Raw genomic sequence first — 20,894 nt, 5'->3', positions numbered from 1 at the left:
ATCACTTTGCCTTTTTGCCATCTTTACCATCCCTCGGCAGTGTTTGTGAGTTGTCTTGTCTATTCTGTAAAGCCATGTAGGTGCTGAAAGGGCTCCTGATGTCCCTGGGTCGAGACTTTCCTGGCATCCGCTCCCAGTAGTCTCCCAGTCTCTACTGGCACAAAGTCACATCATCCCGCCGGTCTTTCAGTCGTGGGCTACTGTAGTGTTCGCAGTGAATCAAAACTTTCTTTTGGCTAGCAGCAGCATCAATGCCGGCCAGCTGGTGCCGGCCAGAATATCCTTAACATGTCCCAGCAAAGCCGCCACAATAGGTGCCACATAAGGTGGACTAATGTGTCTGCTCCTCCACACTTCTTCTATCATTCAACTGACTTTGAGGGATTCCTTTCCTGAACCCTCACCAGGATGTAGAACCATTAGGAAGTTAGTTTCACTGATACTTCTCTGCCAGAGTTTCCACTGGATGTTGCCTGAGTTCTTTAATATATGGCCTTCCATTTGTGAAGGTTTAACCTAATTAAACTTTCCTGCTCTTCCAGGCTGATCATTTATCTTCTTCCGGGGACTATGCGAGAAATGCATAATTTATGACAACAAAAGCTTGCCATCTATTTCCATGATGAGTTGCTTCTCGAAAGATGTTAATGGTTTCCTGCCACGTGGTCTGATTGCGTCATGCATGGCCCAGTGCCTAATCTGAAGGTATCTCAGTCTCTTTCCCTCTGTTATCCCATAATCTTTTTTCTAATCTGGTCAAAAGCTCTAAGAACTTTGTGGTCCTAGAAATCCCCTATTCTTCTCCAGCCTGCATTCTGCCACTCAGTGTAGACTTCCACTTTCAGTACCACAGACAAGTCTTGGCTGCTTGTGTTGGGTGTCAATGGTGAGATGGTGATAGTGCGGCCTCCTGTGTTAGCTGCTCTGTCTCAAGCTGTCAAAGTAGCTTTTGCGACCTGTGACAAATAGAGACACATGTCTTATATATCCTAGTCAGCTAAGCTGCTTCCCAAATTTGTTTGCCTGCTATAAATTGATCAGTGAACCAGCAATACTTTTCTAATTATGTTCAGATACATTCTAAAGTATGTCAGATCTATGTCGTTAGGCAGCAATTGGTCAGGTTGGGAACACTCAGTTGCCCTTTTCAGGCATTCGCTAGACATGATTTATTACCATTTTATGTTTCTTACCAGCCCAGAAAAACCTTTCTGCTGATTTTGCAGCCTATTGGGTGTATTTTTGAGGGGTTGTAATGGGGGGGCTAGCTCCACATGTAGTATTCTTGGTAGGAGGGTCAGCTTAATGTTTGCCCCTCTTCCTGACCAGCACCCACCACCCCTCACTCCAATGTGCGGTGACCTCAGTGCTCTCTGCCTGGAGCTCAGTATATGTGAGAGTTTGTAGGAGGCTCTTTAATGTAATGATGCCATTACAAAACACCTAGATATTGAAGCTGGTTTTTGGTCCATTGTAATGAGAATTTAGATTGTAATGTTTCCTGTTAATCACCGGATGTGAAAATGTTCAATATTTGAGAATTTGCGCATTTATTTAAAACTCCAGGCTATGCCAAAGGTAATATGTTCTGCTAATAGGATGGGGATTGAGCCTTTCTTTAAGTATTAATGGCAAATCAAGGGCTCGCTGAGCATTTTATGACTGTTCTGGCCAGTCTCACCCCTGTATATTGGCCTTGCATCACACTCTGTCTACAAGAGGCTACATATAGAGGATGAAAAGCAGTGGAGACAGAAGGCAGCCCTGCCTCAGGCCTTTCCTTATATCAAAAGTCTTTGATGCCAGCCCTTTACTGTCATCAGGGCGATCGGGTTCCTTTAATGACTGAGCCCCCATGCTTTAAACTGAGGGCCTATTCTTACTTTGTCTAGGATCCTTTCAAGGAAAGACCGGTGAACTCTGTCAAACAAGAGGCAGAAGTTACACACCTGTGAGTGGCATCGAGGACCGTTCTGGAAGGGCATCAGGCCCATCACCCGGTGTGCATTCTCTGCAAGAAGTTGTCAAAGACGAGGGGCATGCAGCCCGAAGACCGCCTGAAGAACGCCCGAAGCCTTGGCAGTTAGGATTTTAAAGTGGATCGGTTTCCAGGAGGTTTCACTGAGCAACTTGAACGATGAAGGAGTTTTCCCCGAGTATTTGAGCTGAATTTGCCAGCCTAGGCGCAAACCTCTCTAAAAGAAATATCTTTGCCACCAGAACACTTCAAGTGACTCCTTTTAGTAAAGTCAATGCAGGTTTTCAAGCCTCTTTGCATTTGCAGATTGGCAGTGCTTAATTTGTAAATAAAAATGTGCCGGTGCCCAAAACCCTCGTCTGTAACACGCAGTTGCTGCAATTAAATGAGCGAACACGGAATACTGAGGCGGCGTAACACTGAAGCCGTCTGGGGCTTCTTCAATCCATATAAAGCCACTCCCTGCCCCTTCAGCTCACTCCTGCAGCTTTCTACTTTCTCCCTGACGCTTTTTCCTTTTTCTCTTCATTCGTCTTTCCCATATGTGTCTTTTGATCGCAGCAAAATGCTTGAGGCAGAAGAATAAGCCCCGGCCCTCAAAAATAAGTGCCGGAGCTCAGCACCGGAAACAACAAGCACAAATTAAGCACTGCCAGTTGCCCACATTTGCATGTCTTTAGGGAAGGAGACACCCTAGCAAGAAGGTCTGATTCTTACCTGTCTGCCCCTCCCTCAGAGCAGAGTAGACTCCCTGCTGTTCAGTCCAGCTGGGGAAACTAAACTGCCCATAATTTAGCTCTACCGTCCCTTGTTCTTTTGGTGAAAGGCTAAAATTACGGACAAAAATGCCCTCCATTAAGCCTTTTATCACGGACAACAGACGGCAGGACGAAATTAAGGGCAGTCTGTGAAATTTACGGAGGGGTGGTCACCCTAATGGGGAACACGTGAAACTTGGAGTCCTGACTGTACAAGTCCGAACTCAATGGCAGAAAAAAAATTAATCTAACGAGGATTTGGTGACCATGTGCCTTGCTAACTACGGGTGGAGACATACTATACCAATTGACTTAAAGCACGTCTTCAAAAAATAGCAACCTGCAAATGTCTGACCCAACACTAGATGGCAGCAGTAGGCACAGCATGTGTAGCTACAGCAGCACATGCTACGAACACACACACACACATGTACATACACCTATACACTGATCTAGAAATAATTTGATTTAATTTTAAACAGAAGCTTTATTGTTCTAAATCCTTTTGTCACAAAAGTTATTATAAAATGGTTATTTTGGTTATTTATTTCTAGATGTGCCTGGAATTAAGTATATTGTGGAATTCTGGATGACTTTTTATGCGCTAGTAAGTTTCATGACGTACTGTTATTACTCAAAAAGATGTATTTCTATATTTTTAAGGAAAAGTGAACATTATTTTTAATTTTTAATTTTGTTTATTTTTATTGTGATGATTTCCATTTTTCATGCGGCTCAGCTAGAAATAAACTTTCAATGACGATAAAGAAGTAAGTTCATACTTTATTGAGCTCAGATGTCTGTCACACAGCTAGACATGTAAATGGCATCATGTTCATCTCCAAAGGCAGTGTAAAAGATCTGCCTACAACTGCACAGTGCATCATTAAAAGCTGCCATGTGAAGTGGCATTCTGACTTCATATTCATTAGTTACGTGGCAGCTGATACCACCACAGCCAACTCTTTCAAAGACAAAGGACATTTCCCAATGTGTAACAATAGTGTTAAAAAATAAAGTGTATCTTGGTGTGCATTCCCATTGGTGCTAGAACAAATGATAGCCATCCAGTCAACCAATATGTCAAGGTCTCTTTTTAAAAACACAACAAATGCTGCCATAATAAAAAACATCTGAAGGACCCCTTTCTCATTTATTCTCTAGCAAAGCTCCTTCAAGTTTTATCAGGGTGCCGCAGCACCTTCTGCACACCTAGTTCCAGTGCCACTGAATACAAGTCCACCAAACATGGAAAACAAAAGAGTAATCCATTCTGGTTTGAAACCACACTGAGAAAAGATACCAGAGCTCATGGGCACTATGAGGTCTTCAACCACCTGAGGGAGCTCAACAAAGCAAAAGCAATTTGTTATTTTAGGTGTCCTCACCTGGGTGCAGGGTCTTGCTGTTTGAGTACAGTAATTTCAGGCAAGACCAACTTGTGAATAAAATAGGCAATGATTTGTTAATGAGCCATCAGTGATCTTCTTCATCGAGGGTCTTTTGGCATGACTTAAACAAGCAGCTTACTCTACGAAATCCATCCTACCTCAAATAAAATCTCTATCCACTTCATCCCTCCCACCCTCCAAATTACAGACTAAAGTACAGAGGCCCCATTATATAATTCACGTTGTGAGCTGTCCCCATGCCTTGGGGTCAGAAGCTTGCCCCCCCACCTTGTACAGGGACTGGGGGCGATTGAAAGCATGAAGGTGCTACAGAAGTATGCAACACCATCTACAGGAAGGTGGCGTTTGGCGGGATGAAACAAGTAAGGAGAGAAATAGTGATTATGATAGTGCAAAGATTCTTTTTCTCTTCTTATTTTCAGAAGGATGAGGGAGGCACTTGCCGGATGCGTGGGACAGCCCCATCACGGGCTCTTGGCAGGCGGACTGCTTCTCGCTTTTCAACCACGCATTGTCAGCATCAGCCACTGAGAAGGCAAAAACACACCAACATTTGATGAGTATACCATCAAACACCCCCCACTGGCCGCTGCAGAAGACACAATATAATGGAGCAAGTTTTAAATATCTGCAATCACTGTGACTGTGGGCCAGATGTAGAAAGAATGGATTTTGCGAATCAGAAATTGCGAGTCGGTGCGAATCGCAATTTCCGATTTGCAAAATCATATGCAGAATGGTGTCTTACACCTTCTGCGATTCGCAAGGGGGTCGCAAAGACCCACCTCATTAATCTTGAGGTGGGTCGCAATTTGCGACCCCCTTGCGATTCCCTGTACTCACAGGGATGGTGGCCTGCTGGAGACAGCAGACCTCCATGTCTGTGACTGCTTTTTGGGGACGAGCCTGCGTTGCATGCGCTCGCGCATGCGTATCGCAGCGAGACGCTTTTGTATTTAGAAAAGGGCTCGGAGCCCTGTCAACTTCATGTCAGTGTTTTTTATTGGTTCATGGGCTTGCCTAATAAAATCTGCTTGCTTTCATTAGTCGAAGGCACGCATACGTCATGCCTTTTCCGGTGGCTAGCCCTCATCGAGCGCAGCGACCAAGTACAGAAAACATGCGAGGCTCGCTGTTTTCCATCGGGCTCATGGACTTCTTTTTCTCCTATTTACGAGCGCAATCTTGCTTGGCAGAAGTCGAGCGCTTTACATAGTTAATTTCACTTTTTCGGGTTATGTACATGAATGCACTTTTGCCCGATAGGTGAAAAGTCGGGTTAGGAGTTTACAACGCGATCAGCTCTAACATGAGCAAACGCGAGACCCGTTGCATTGTAAATGCTTGTATTTACTTCAAACCATGTTACTCAGCAGCCCACGCTGCTGAGTAACATCTTTATATCCTTGTTTGTTGGCCTGTTAGTGGAGCACAAGTATGTTTATAAGCTTCTGCATTACTGACGCTTTGTGATTTCTGATTGCGAGAGCGCCACCTGAAACTTGGATACTTTTTGTCTGCTAAAAAGAAAAGGCTACGAGACGTGATACTTGGAGCTGAAAGTCTCAGCGGGATGTTTGTCAAAGCTTATTTTACCCAGGTCAGAGGGACTGCTCACATGAGATGTGTGGTTGGGTAGCCATGGGCAGGGCATATTACTAAATACTTTGAGTTTACCGCTTTCAATATGCACTCCACGTAGTTTAAACTCGGCACCCATTTTCATTGTGGTAACTATTTTAGCAGCTGATGAAAATGATACTAACTACCTATCATGTCTATCAAACTGTGTTGCTCTTACTCTTTTGCTCGTGTTCGCGGCAGCGTCTGCTTCTGGCCTTTAGTGGTAATCGGACATCTCGGAAATGGATGCGCACTATCAATCGAAACCATGGAATAACTGCATGATCCCATTCTAGGGCTTGACAATGAAGTTCCGGTCCTGAAGTTTCACTCTTTAACGTTATGGTGTGATTGATTAGTATGAAATGAGGAAAGGTACGCAGCCCACCCTAACAAGTTCTGTCGCTAGATTGGCAATGTACAGCTACAGCTAGCCTGCAATCATTTAACCAGCTGTCTTAACATGAATCAACGCTATTATCAAAACGCTATAGAACTGTTCGCATTACTTCTGTGTTAACAGCACCCCCTTTACATCGCTGTAAAACCAAGAAATGTTATATATCAGCTACCTTTCCTCCTCGATAAAAAATTGTTTTTCTTTCATTATTTGCCTCAGTTTAAGAGTTATCAGGCAGTTCGTCAGTTAATCTTGCAGAAGACGTGTAGAATGAGTACATCTTTACACATTATCAAGGATGCTCGTTTGAAATCTCTGGCAGGCCCCTCTTCTTAAATAGATGCAATGAATATGATCACTGCACTGAGAGGTGTGCGGTGGGGACATGCTGGCGGGTGTTCGGTGGGGGAGGTGGCAGCGGAGGTGGAAGTGCGGCGAGCGAGAGGGAGGTGAGCAGTGCACAGTGTTACGTCGTTGCAAGGTCGTGACATCGTGAGTCTGTCAGGGTGCTACTATTCCCACAGGCTATACATTATAAATATATGTGGCAAACATTCTTATCACTGTAAACACAAAGTCACACACGATTCCGTGTGGACCACTTTAACAACATACTTTAACCAGAACACACGTGTTTCTCAGGTGCACTTCCTGTGTCCAGATTGTCTATAACCTCATGGCTAAGCATGCTGTAATGACCAGACCACATATCCCCTACCCCAGGAGGCACTGTTTGCTTTCTGCCTTTCCTTAGGTGCCACATACAGGAAATACTACTTAACATCTTTTGTTGGTCTGTTTTTTTTTTGGTCTCCTGGTCTGTTTATGGGCGAGCCCAAAGTGCTCCGTAAATTCTGTAATCTCTTTGGGCTTGAAACCACTCTCATGCCAAGTCAGTCACTTACATTGGTTTGTGAGCTTGCCTTTTAAAATCCGCTTGCTTTAATTTGTGAAAGGCATGCGTATGTCATGCCTTTTCCGGTGTTTAGCCCACCTACACAGCACCGGTAAAGTACCAAAAACATACGAGGCTCGATGTTTACAGCCTGGAGTCCTGACTACTCTATATGTTTATTTTCCATGCAGCACGATCGGGCTGCATTTTTTTTTGCTTTACAACGCTAACAGTCCTAACTCGAACAAATGCGAGACCCGTTGCATTGAAAATGCTTGTTTAATAAAGCAGTTTTTTTTTCTTAAAGGAAAACGAGTTGCAGTACAAAATAAAAAATGAAACCATTTGGTTTCGTTTTTTCAGAGTAGGCAGGGGTCCTTTGGACCACTGCCTGCTCTGAAAAAATAGTTTTTGCAGGACCCTTTCCCTTTTGCGAATGAGTTAGCACCCACTTCAAGTGGGTGCTAACTGCAAATTGCTTTGTGACCGCTTTTACGGTCACAAAGCACATCTGCATTGCGGTGCGAGTCGCAAATAGGAAGGGAACACCCCTTCCTATTTGCGAGTCGCATTCCCATTTTGTGAGTCGGTACCGACTCGCAAAATGGGAATGTGCATTGCGATGCCCGTTTTGCATGGTGCAAACTGCGAATATCGCAGTTTGCGCCATGCAAAATGGTTCGTACATCTGGCCCTTTGTCCTTCCCTATCCACATTGGCTGATTGCAAATGTTCTTCAAAGATGCAATCTCTTTGCCCCCTATATATCCTCCTTAACCACAACCATGGCATATAGCACAATCGTACCCCCATTGGCTTGAGGGATTATACCTGCGGTAGACTTCATACCTTGTCTAAGAAGGTAGTTCAGTTCAATATATTCACTGGGTATTCTCAGGTGCCTCACCTTTGTGTCATATGTGCAGGGCTACTAGAATTATGCAGTGGTGCTTGAGCTGCATTCTCTGCATAAGGATCTGAAGCATTTGCCAGATAATCCAACATGTGATGCATTTTGTGTGGAGATATTTCCAGTTTAAATGAATGAAAAGATACTAAAAAAGTACCACAGGTGGTGTCACACGGTGGCAGATCCTTTGAAAAGAGTAACTGCTCAGCATCCATTTGGTGCTTGCTGTAGTCAGGTACTACTGAGGTGAAACATTTTCCCATGTATTATTATTTTGAGTTAAAGTGCCAAAAGAGCTAAAATAATTCTGCTACAGAATGTGTCACATTACGCCACATAATTTGTCTTTTGTTGCTGCATAATTTAGCCAACACTGCTGCATAATGTGGTTTTCTGTTGCTACATAATTCCACTCGCCCTGCCTGTAAGTGATGCCTAGACATCAGGCTTTATCTATGCATAGGAACAGGAGTCTGATATCCTTTATGTTTGTCTCAGTTTCTTGTTTCTCATAAATCCCAATCCATGCCAGATGTTCAGGAAATCCTTATAAGAAAAATATATATAAAGTAAAAATTGAATTGCTGTTTATACACATTTGATGTTGTGAATATCTGGCAAGGATTCAGCGCTCCTGGACCGATGTTGGCCACTCATGATCTACAGGATCTTCATGCAGTTTTATGTTATGCTTAAACAAAACCTGATTCCTCTGTGTGTATAGACGCCTTTCTGTAAGTATGTTGCAAGCAGTGTTCATCTACTGTGCACATGCAGATGATTTAACTTGTATGTGCATTTTGACCCAGTGTACGTCGGTTCATCTTATGTGGATATCCTGAAAATCTGGCATAGGCCTAGCCTTCCTCGACCTAAGTGGACATATCTAGATGTTTTACAGAAAAGAGTCTGCCACAAAAGCACGGTCATACACAACCATTTCTACCTACTGTGGTTAGACACTTTGTGCCACTTATCACTGTCCTTATGTGCTCTTGTTCACAGTGGAAATAGAATTGGGGGCTCTGAGCAGCTCACCTCGGCTAGTCCCATGGCGGAAACTTCATGGTTGTCTTTAGCCATCGAGCTGAAGAGCCCTAAAGCAAACAAGAGAAGAATTTGTTTACAGGTCAAGAGCCTGAGCAATGTTGTCCTCAGTGACACAACTGCAAATATGTTCACAAGCCATATGTCCACAGAAGGTAGAATGAACCTCAACCATGAAGAATTACAGTACATCCGCAGAGTGTGAGAAGACCACAAATCAACGATGAGGTCAGAAGGGAGTCAGCAGAACAAAGAGTGTCCTTCAATGCCCAGGGAAGAACATCCCAAAGAAGCACTCACTGAACATGGCCTCCAGCTTCACCAGGCAGCAGACAAAGTTATCGAAGTCCACCCCCAAGTCGGTGTCAGAGTAACGAGCCACCAGCACCTGCATGATTTTGTTATTCAGCTTGAACCCTGGAAAACACAGAAGACAGGTAGGTTCATCTAATGATCTGCTGGAACCTCAGCGCTGTGTGGTTCAAGCAACTCCTCCACTGGGCTCTTATATTCCACAAGCATTGTCATGAGAGCAACAGGGAAATTTAGGATTAACCAAGCACACTTAGGTATTATCTTGGATCTGCACATGACAGATGTCCGCCCTAAGGGTTACATACACCACAAGTTAGGCTAACACATTCTGGAAATTGTCCCGCCTTACTGTGAAGGCCTAAAATGCTCTGGCAAATCGATTATTGAGCTTACGGCATGTTTCTGACCAACAAATAGCAGTTTCTTACAGTATGCTCCTGGGCCCATATTTATACTTTTTTAGCGCCGCATTTGCGTCGTTTTGTGACGCAAAATCGGCACAAACTTACAAAATGCAATTGTATTTTGTAAGTTTGCGCCGATTTTGCGTAAAAAAAAGACGCAAATGCAGCGCTAAAAAAGTATAAATATGGGCCTTGGTGTTTAGTGCATGTGTACTGAAGGCCACGCCCCAGAGTGCGCCTGATTGGATCTCAGCTTGCATCTTTCTCCTCGCAGGGACAGTGATTGGAGCCGTCCAAGGCAGCCCTTTAGTTGCTGCTCAGTGCAGAAGGTGCCCATCTCAATCAGTTTTTTCTAAACAGCCTATGCATCGTGGAGAAGTGTGAGATTGACAGAGAGCCGTGAGTGGTCCTGGGCACTTCCTTCTCTATGTGTTGTACATAAGATTGCCACCTGGACGGTTTTATACCGGCGTGACTGGTATTTTAATGCCCCAGCTGGTACAACATTTAGAAAAATCACCTAACACTGGTATTTTTCCCCTTACTAGTACATACATTAAACAGTAAATATAAGAAGACACTTTAAAATGTGTTCTACGACTGCCTCAATGACTCCTGGGTGTTAATTAAAGTAAATAAAGAAAGGTCTTTTTAAAAATTAATACAGATTTTTTGTTATGACGCTGTCCTTAAGAATTATGCCTGGAGCTTTGGAGGATGTTAAAACGTTAACAGACAGACAGTATTTTTCTCTGAGAAAGCTGGCAACCCTAGCAGTGACACATGTAACTGCACCACCACCATCTGCATCCTTGCTGTGGGGAGACCTTGAAACTGGTGTGCAGCACTGACACAGCAGTACAGCTGTGGGTGAGCGCTAAGAAGCCAGATGCCTTCTGCCTGCGCAGGCTAAACGATCACTAACATGTCACAGTGCAAACAAGTCTCTGGGGTCCGGAAAAATAACCTTCCCTCACAGTCCAGTGACAAAAATACCACTAAAAATCAGTTTTAAAAGTCTTAGAAGTGAATGAAAAAGAGACAGAAACAATAAAAAAGAACACATCTTTTGAGTGACACACCTATGTTAATAATTTATTGTAGGAAGCTCGGTCTTAATATGATAGATCAAAATGAGGTATATTGTGCAAAGAGTCCAGAGGTTCCCTTACCAGTCTAGCAATCCCAAAGTGCTCTTTTAGGGGGCTGTGTGGTCGAGCAGCCTTAGGCTTATCAGAGAGGAGTGTTAGGCATCTGCAGATACACACACAGTCAATAAATGAGACACACCACTAAAGAAGGAGATCCACACCAATTTTCAAAAGTAAAAGTATCTTTATATATATATATATTTTGGCTCCAGAATCACTTTGTTCAGGTAAGTACGTTTTTCAAGAAAAATCCTTACAGTTTACAAAAGTCAACACTGGAATTTTTGGAAGCTGCATTGTTATCCTATGGAGGAAAACCAAAGACGGCAAACCAGATATAGTACAGTGACTTATGAGGCCACTGTCCTTGACTTTAGGGAAGTATTCGGCAAGGGAGAGGACCACACCAGCAGGTCACAGCAGGCGGCACTGGGGCGGCAGGGTGCAGAGGTGTAGTATGGCATTGGGTGCCCAATGTTGCTCAATGGGGATTGGTCTGGTTGGAAAGACGATGAAGGTGAGGACTGGGGATCCAGTCGGGGGGAACTAACAAGTGGGTTCCCATCTTGAGATGTCTGGGGACGTGGGGACACCTTCAGTCCTCTTCTCCATGGGAAAGAGTGATGGGTGCAGAGGTGTCCTGAGGCATCAGGTTTTCTCCACTGGAGCACTCACTGTCGAGAGGGCCTGCATGCAGAGGCTGCAGGCAGCTACAGTGAGTCCCCAAGAGGCAAGTCCAAGGTGAGTTTTGTCTCTGGAGGGGTGGGAGACCAGGTTGGCATTGCTGGTCCACTTCAGCTCAGGCTAGGCGGCACGGGTTCAGTAGCACGTTCAGGTGTTGAGTTTTCTGTGGTCCGGAGTGGTCTCTGTTTTCCCAGGGTTTTGGAGGCACAACATCTTGCAGGACGAGTTGACTTTGGCGCGAAGCGTGGGAACAGCAGAGCTGGGGCCAAGTCGGGTGCTTCTTCCTCAGGCTTTTCTTTTGCAGCTCTTGAGTGTCCTTCGTACATCAGCAAGAATCTTATCTCCTGCAGGGGTTCTTCTAATTACTGATTTTTTTTGGGGGGGGGGGGTTTAGGGTAGTAGCTGTAGGAAAGTAACCACTTTCTAGCATGGTTACCCCCACTTTTTGCCTGTTTGTCAGTGTGTTTGACAAACACACTGCTAACCAGGACCACAGTGATTATGCTCTCTCCCTTTAAACATGGTAACCTGAACCTTTTTCAACCACATTTAGCATACTGGTACCCCCATGTAAAGTCCCTAGTATATGGTACATAGGGACCCAGGACATTGGGGTACCAGAGGATCCCTATGGGCTGAAGAATGTATTATGCCACCCATAGGAAGCCCATGCAAAGTGTTCTGCAGGCCTGCCATTGCAGCCTGCGTGAAAGGATGCATGCACCCTTTCACCACCAGGTCACTGCACCAGGTCACGGTAATTCACCCCATGGCAGGAGCTCCATGGACTTCATGAGCATGTGGGCGCCATTTTACGTGTGTACTGGACATAGGTCACTACCTATGTCCAGCTACATAATGGTCACTCCGAACCTAGGGCTGTTTGGTATTAAACATGTCAGAATCAAACCCCAATACAGTTGCCAGTATTGGATGTATGATTCCATGCACTCTTGGGGCTCTTTAGAGGACCCCCAGCATTGCTCCTACCAGTCTTCCAGGGTTTTCCGGGCAGCTCAACCTGCTGCCACCCCTCAGGCAGGTTTCTGCCCTCCTGCTGCTTCAACAGCTCAAGCCCAGGAAGGCAGAAACAAAGGATTTCCTTTGCGATAGGTGGTAACACCCTCTCCCTGTGGACATAGGTGTTACATGACTTGGGAGGGGTAGCCTCCCAAGCCACTGGAATGCTTTGAAGGGCACATTTGGTGCCCTCTGTGCATAAACCAGTCTAGACCGGTTCAGCGACCCCCAGGTCCTGCTCTTGTGTGAAAGTAGACAATGGAAAGGGGAGTGACCACTCCCTTGTCCATCACCACCCCATGGGTGGTGCTGAGAGATCCTCCAGAGGGTCCCTGGGTTCTGCCATCTTGAATCCAAGGTTGGCAGGGACCTCTGGGAGCATCTCAGTGGCCAGTCCAGGCAGGTGATGTCAGAGCCCCCTCCAGATAGGTGCTTACCTGGTTAGGTGACCAATCCCCCTTTCAGGGCTATTTATGGTCTTCCTCTGGGGTGGGTCCTTAGATTTGGCTTGCAAGATTCCAGCAGGACTCCTCTGCAACCTCCACTTTGACTACTGGCCACTGGAACTGCGACTGGACCCTCCAGGAACCGACAACGCTGCAACTCATGAAGATGACTCTTCTGCAGAATTGTTTCCACAGCTCCTGCCAGCTTTGCAACATTTCCCTGGCTATGCATCCTCAGAAGACAGCAATTCTTCAGCCTGCACAATAAGAAAGAAGTAATCTCCCTTGGAGTGAAGGAGTCACTCCCCTGCAACCGCAGGCACCTTCTGCGACGACGACCGGTTGTGTGGGTCTCCTCTCCTCCTGAGCTGTCATGCATCACGGGTAGTGGTCCGGAGTAGTCCTCTTGGTCCTCTCTGCTAATTGTCCAACAACTTTGGTGGCGGTAAGCCTTTGCCTTCCCATGCAGGACAGTACCCCTGTGCACCTCGTCTCTTGCAGCTGCCAAGGCTTGTTGACAGCTCCTCCAAGGGATCTTCTGGCTATGTGCAGCTCCAGCCCCCAGCACTCTTTCCTGCAAAGCACAGCCCTCTGCGTGGTGCTCCTGTGGCGTGGGATCCACCTTTGTAGTGCTGCGTGGGCTCCTTCTGTGTCCCCGTCCTGTGGGACTACTTTGGGTGCTGCCTCTGGTCCTGTGGGATCTCTGTGTCGCTGAGGGTCCCCTCTGACTCCTCCTCCTGAGTTGATTCCTCCTGGGCCTTGCTGGTACCAGGCAGCACCTCTTTTCGACTCACTGCGAATTTGCCTTTGCCAAGGCTTGTCGGTGGAATTCCTGCACGACACCCGTCTGCAATCTTCACTCGAGTGTGGGACATCATCTGCATCCATCATGAACTCTCTCCAGGCTTCTGGGCTGCATTGCTGACCTGTTCTTCATCACTATCGACCAACTCCTGTAAGTACAGCTGGGTGGGCAGTAGCTCCTTCTCTTCCTGGACTCAACTGTGACTTTTGGGCTTGGTCCCCTCTTTTCACAGGTCTTCTTCTCCAGGAATCCATCTCTCGTTTCTTGCAGTCTTCTCTGGGTGTCTTCTTTTCTACCTTTCCTTCCTTTTGGGTGGGTTGGGGAAAATCCAGTGATTTACTGTTGCTTTCCTGGTCGCTAGGGGGTGTTGTGGTACTTACCTCTATGGTTTTCTGGTATCCCCAGTTCCCCTCTACACATTCCACTTACCTGGTTGGGAGTCTTCCATTCGCATTCTATTTTTTGAGCATATGGGCCCATATTTATACTTTTTGACGCACAACTGCGCCAACGCAGTTGTGCGTCAAGAATTTTACCGCCGGCTAACGCCATTCCAACGCACCATCAGGCTGTGTGTAGTTTTTTAAGGCCCACCACCTCCTGTGCGTCAAAATGACGCCAGAGTATAAATAAGGGGCACAGGCCTTAAAGTCATTTTTTGGAAGGGAACGCCCACCTTGCATATAATTAACGCAAGGCTGGTTCCCCCTTCAAAAAAATGATGCACATGGTGGAATTTTGACACCCGCGGGGTCGGACGTCAAAGTATAAATATGAGGCAGGGTTTGCGCCAATTGTGCGTCAATAATTTTGACGCACATTCGGCGCAAACAGAGTATAAATATGCCCCATGGTTTGGGCTCCCCCTAGGGTCACTATTGGTTATTTGCACTTTCTACACTTTTCTATGCCTATTTCTGATTACTAGTCTACATGTTTAGTGTGTTACTTACCTACTAAGGGAGTATTACCTTTCTGGTAATTTTTGGTATTTATCTCACTAAAATAAAGTACCTTTATTTTTGTATCACAGTGAGGTTCCTTTCATGTGTGTAAGTGCTGTGCAACTATAGTGGTATTGCATGAGCTTTGCATGCCTCCTAGATAGGCCTTGGATGCTCATCCACAGATACCTCTAGAGAGCCTGGCTTCTAGACACTGTCTACACTACACTAATAGGGGATACCTGGTATAAGGTGTAAGGACAATAGGTACCCACAATACACAAGACCAGCTTCCTACAGTAGCCCGTGGGCTACTTACCCATCAGGTCACCTCACCCCCTATATGACCACTTCCTGTGGGAAGTGGGCGTAACCTTGTCCCAGAGTAATTACATCTGCGAACACCAAGATGGCAGATTTCTAAATGTTGTGTCCACATCAGGCAGTTCACCTTTGGGGTGGGACTGACCTGAGGGGTGGACACGCCTCCCCGAATACTAAATTCCCTGCCCATCCAGATGCCAGATGCTCCCTGGGGCAAGGGGGTCGGCTTCTCTCCCGTGAGTGAAGCCAGATCTGCATACCAAGGGCAGTGAGCTTCTTTGAAACCCCTCGCCCCCTTGGAATGCAGATTCACAGGTCATCCTGTTTGGTGGGGTGTGCATACATCTCTCCCAAGCAGGCTTTGTGGTTGACCTCGAAGAGCAAAGGCTCTCACCGCCAACCTCGTGTCTGGTGGTGGCAGGCTGGCTAAAACTGGTAAGTCCACACATGGGTAGTTGGTAGATATTTAGGGGGCACCTCAATGGTGCCCTCTGGGTCCATGTATTAATACATGCATCACTGGCATCAGTGAGAGTTTATTAATATGCAATGTTTGATACCAAACATCCCTATTTTCCGTGAAGCCATCATTTAGCCTGGGGAACTCGTAGTGACCAGTGTCCAGCACATGTACTTAAAATGGCTTCCTTGATCACTCACTATGTCCCGGAATCAACAAAGACATAGCATGGGCATATATGCTTGTGCTGATATGCCCTCATACGTAATGTAACACACTCTGCCTTAGGCTGTAAGGCCTGCTGTAGGGGTGAAACATATTGCACGCAGTGTTAGAAGACATGGCACACAGGCTGTGTGCTATGTCATATTTTCACTTGTGGCTTCACCGAGGCAAGCAGCCTGCTATGGCAGTCTGCATGTGCTAGGTGAGGGGTCCCTGAGGGTGGCACAATACATGCTGAAGTCCTTGGGGACCCTCTTTGGTACAAATGGCCTAGGTACCAGGGGTACCATTTACTAGGGACTTCCGGGAGACCAAAGATATTGCCAGTTGTGGAACAATCGTACAGTTTTAGGGAAGGAGATCTGGCACTGTGGACCTGGTTAGCAGAAACCCAGTGCACTTTCAGTCAAAGTACATCAAATATCAAGTAAAAAGTGGGGGTGACAATGTCAAAAAGAGGTACTTTCCTAGAAGTATTAATATAGTTATATGATAGCTAATTATTATAGCAGCTATTTCAGGTACACCACCAATATGGAGGAGAGTCCAGGGAAGCCACGGACCTCCTCCTCAAGAGACTTTTGTCCCCCATTGGGACCAGCAGAGGCAAGACTGATTTGCAGATGGCTGGGTCCAAATTAGGGTGGCATGGCGAGCAAAGGAACAATAGATTTAACCCAGATCTTTGACTGGGGTTGAATGTTTGAAATGTTTCAGCATTCCATTCATCATCTTTTTGTGTTGCTATGTTCGCCCCCATTGGTCAGAACTCCTGTGGACACATTGTTGCTGTGGGAGCTGGGGGATATGACCTGAGTGCTCCTAACACTTGCTACAAGACCCAGCTGCCTGGCATGTCAGACCTCTCAAGCATCCCAAACTGAGGCATAAAAAGATCATCTGTTAAGTGACGTGAGGCCATAATTTCATAATAGGAAATTCAGGACTACAAGTCCCAGAATGCTAAGTAAGGAAAGTGGATACAGTGATCTACTTATGTATGACTTGGAAAATTCGAGCACTTCCCTTGTATCTCCTGGAGTAGTCCTAATGGACTTGTGACTTACGTTAAGTAACACTCTTTCTGGTTGATACCCTGACTGCAGATTCCTCAGCTTTTGAATACCCCCAGAAGGCAGACTGGATTCAGAGAATTCTTCAGCAATGCTCCTGCGAACTGCCATGTGTATGCTATGGCTCCTTGTTAAATCTGCACCATGCCAAAGTGATAGAGTGTCACCACAAATAAGCACCACCAAGGGCACTGAGATCAGTTTCTTAACTCTTAAACGTCCGTGCCCTCACATGAGGAACACTTTGAACAATACTGGGAGGAGGGATGGTAGTGAGGAATCAGCTGTTAGATAGTGCATCTCCCAGAATTAATATTAGCAAAGTTAAATAACTTCTTCTTAGGAGTACTTCTGAATTGATACTGCTCATTCTCAGTGGTGGCAAACAGATCTAGCCAGGGCATGTCCCTCTGATCCATGATATCCCATGCCACCTCACGGTGTTAATGCCATTTGTGGTCCACCAGCTGGTCTCTGCTCAGCATGTCTGCCTTAGCAATCGGGGACTCTGCAAGATGCTTAGTTACTACACAAGATCTTCTACCATACCACCGTTTCCGGAGACATACAGCCTTCTAGCATAGGATCCAGGATCCCACTCTTACCTCCTTGTTGAATACTGCATGCTGTTCATATTGTTCATAAGGACCTGTACTGGCTTCCCATTGATAAAAGACAGGAAGGTTTTCAGGGCCAAACAAATCACTGAAGCTCCAGACACTGAGGTGGAGCTGGCTCTTTGTCAGATACCAGAGACCTCTGATCTCCCTTTCATCCCCACGTCATCCAGAGGTGCGTATACTAGTTCTGCAGCAAGTCCTCCTTGAATAGCTAGTCACTGAAGTTTGGAAATACACGTATTCCTGGCCTCCAAAGATGGACTGAGACTGCCTCCATCACTTTAGCAAATACTGAGCGGCTAAGGTGTGGGTGCAAGGCAGCATGGGAAATGGCAAGGTTTGTACCCCACAGTGAACTGCAGATACCGTCCGTGGGACTGCAGGACAGATATATCCAAATACGCGTCATGCAATTCCAAGCATACTGCCTAGTCTCCTGTGTCCAGAGCTGGGAGGATTTGAGTCATAGGGAACATTTTGAATAGGGCTTTCCTCAGAAAGGTACTCAATGTTTGGAGGTTCAGTATAGGCCGGAGCCTCCCATCCTTCTTCAGCATAAGGAAGCAGCAAGAATAGCACCTGATTCTTTCTGAATCTGGTGCCCCCACACGATGGCACTTTGGCCAGCATGAAATTGACTTCTTGCATCAATAGAGTAGATTGGTCTAGCAAAAAATGTTCTGATGTGGGACGAGGTCAGGGGTTGGCGAGAAAATGAAAGGAAGGCACAACACCTTTGCACAAATTGCAAGACTCATATGTGATGAATCTTGAGTTGAGGAGGAAATGTTGTATCCTGGACCTTACTGGCTGGTCATGAATGTGTGTGGGAAAATCAAAGAAGCTTCATAGATGCTGCAGCAAGGTTAGAAGTCTTCTGTCCCTGCTGGTGCAAAAGGCATCAGTCTCAAAACTACAGGGCTTTCTGTTGCTGCGCAGTTTGGAAGAGCTGATGTGGTCAGTAGGCTACCCCTCCCGAATCATCCCTGAATCGTCAGTACTGCTGGTGGAACTACTTGGTTGGGTTTAGCTATTCCAAAGTTTGTGCTGAGATGCTCCAGTATTGAAATCATGCAAGCGCCATATCAGCTTCTTCTCCAAACAATCTGGAACCCTTGAAGGGGGCATGTCCATAAGACACGCTTGGATAGCTCCTGATAGCTCAGTTCACTCCACACAGCTAAACTGTCTAAGCACAACAGTGGTGCCAGTAGCTTTGCCTATACATTCTGTGGTATCCAGACCAGCAGACACACATACTTCCCCGTGTCCTGTCCATTTTGTATCATTTGGACCACCGAGGTGAGGCCTAGGTCATCTGGGATGACTGGCATTATCTTGCTGATGTTAGAGAGCAAACATTATTAATAAAAATTAATTATTAAAATAATGTAAAATAATGTGTATTAAAGGCCTAACTGAAAACGTGTGGTAGGAAAATAAACGTGCAGCTTTAAAAGTGACTGACATGGTGTCAACCATAACATGTTTCATATGAAATAATAATGTTTAATGAAAATGTATTTTGATTTTTCATAATTGTATGTGTTGAGGAAGATGAATTACTAATGCACTACAAAACTAATGGTTTGAAATTACTAGAAATGTTTTATTCTTCTGGTTTAGTATTAGATAAAAGGCTCACACTGAAGTATTTTTTAGAAGTACGATGTTTAAATGTTTCTGATTTCAGTGAAATGTCTTGCAAGTAGTTTATTAAACATCCTGCGTGACTTGCACAGTGGATTTCTGTTGTGCTTTTGCTGCTTGTGTTTTACTTTCTTGAGAGAAATGTTGCAATTTTTAACAATGAGCTTTATTTTTTTTAAAGAAAGCAGTGTTAGCTAAATGTTGTGTTTAGTGCTGCTGTTTAGCTAAACTATTGTTACACAGAAGCTGTCGACCTGAGCGAAACGTAAGAAGAACGAAAAGAGATATATCTGAAGCACAGATAACATTTTATTGGCTGCGCACTAAACCACCTCATAGCTCTGTCCAATAGAAGCCTAGCTAGTATCTTTTTGGGACTTTACTTTAGCAAGCTTTAGGTGACGAGATTCATTTTAGTTCCATTCAAAGTCAGTTTTCTGTTTAACTTTCTGTGTAGTTAGATGATGTTCAGCTCAAGTCTAGCCATTTCTGATTCTAACAGTTCAGTTACTTTAGGCCCAACATTTCTGAACTGTTTCCCATTTCATGTTCCAGATGCTGCTGTTTGAAGACCTGCAGTTCCTGCACTCAGCTGAAGAAAAGTCTGAGATGTTGCTGTCTCTTTTAGGAGAGGTATAACCAATGTGCATTTATTTTTCATTTGCAGGTTTTCCCTTTTAGAAATCCAACCGCACGTTTTTGGTTACCGCTAGAGTTGGATGTTTTCCAAATTACTTTTTGTTTTGTTTTAATTTTTGCATGAAGTCCACATATGCTTTTCAAATTAGAGTAATAGCTATGGATGCCTGACCTAATATTTGATTTTCAATGTTTATTACTTGATTGTGATTAATTCAACTGCACAAATTAAATGTATGTTATTTCTATTTTTCACTTAATTCTGCTGTTTTTCTGTATTGTTCTCTTGGAGTGTCTAATGTTGAATGCCTTAACAAGAGTGAGATTCTTTAGATGTTTTGAACAACCTGTGTTGTTTCCATACTTTTATCATTTGGTTTTGCGCATTATCTACGTGACCTTAGCATTGTTAATTTTGAGGGCAATAAATGTTTAAACTTTACTAAACCGGTGTGGTGGTTCATGGCCGCATAGGTCATGGTGTGTATAAATTACTGACTCCAAATTGAATGTTTTAATTATTGGATGATATATTTGATGTGTACTTGGTTCACCTTGTCTGACTGGATGCATCTTACTCCTGTCTGAGTCCAAATATTTGAGTCGACCTCTGAGGGTGGTAGATGTCACTCCCCTTTTACATGTTACCTTATCATAATAGTTCAGAATAATATAGGATCACACAGCCATAGATTTTGGTAGCAGAGGATGGTTTTGTCTCAGTAGGAGGGAAACACCCTAGTTTTGATGGTTTCATCTCAATAGGAGAGAAACATCCTAAATTTGAGAGATTTGTTTTTTATGCAATACTTGTTGAAATGTTTGATTTTTGGCAATTTAGTTTTGCCAATGCTTGTTTAGATGAAATATGGTTTGTTTCTAGTGTTCCTAGTGTTGTTTGAGTTCTGAATAGGGTTTGCGCTTGCAATTCTTTGGAAAATTGCAAGTGAAGGGTGATGTATGGGAGAAATAGGGAGGTTGGTTACTCCAACATAGTTTGAGTAGGGAGTTTGTGTACTCCAAAGAGTGAGTGTAGGGAAGCTGGCGTACTTCAATTGAGTGTGGCGCTTTGTGCTCAAAAATTGTCCACGTGGTTGTTGGTATATGGACC

The 20,894-nt window shown here is 44.8% G+C and overlaps 1 protein-coding gene across 1 annotated transcript in view; it reads right to left on the bottom strand.

Moving 5' to 3' along the window:
* Positions 1-3,506: 3,506 nt before the first annotated feature.
* Positions 3,507-20,894, bottom strand: part of LOC138296828 (calpain-1 catalytic subunit-like) — a 681,165-nt gene continuing 663,777 nt past the window's right edge. Inside the window, exons 19-21 of the mRNA XM_069236289.1 lie at positions 9,324-9,440; positions 9,015-9,073; positions 3,507-4,675 (exon numbers count right to left, since the gene is read on the bottom strand). Coding sequence (XP_069092390.1) covers positions 4,649-4,675; positions 9,015-9,073; positions 9,324-9,440 — 203 coding nt within the window. The 3' untranslated portion in view covers positions 3,507-4,648. The remainder of the gene's footprint in view (positions 4,676-9,014; positions 9,074-9,323; positions 9,441-20,894) is intronic.

Source organism: Pleurodeles waltl, chromosome 5 (genome assembly GCF_031143425.1).
Source record: "Pleurodeles waltl isolate 20211129_DDA chromosome 5, aPleWal1.hap1.20221129, whole genome shotgun sequence".
Lineage (NCBI taxonomy): Eukaryota > Metazoa > Chordata > Amphibia > Caudata > Salamandridae > Pleurodeles > Pleurodeles waltl.
Note: the sequence above shows the minus strand (reverse complement) of the source record. Positions and strands in the feature narration are given on the sequence as shown.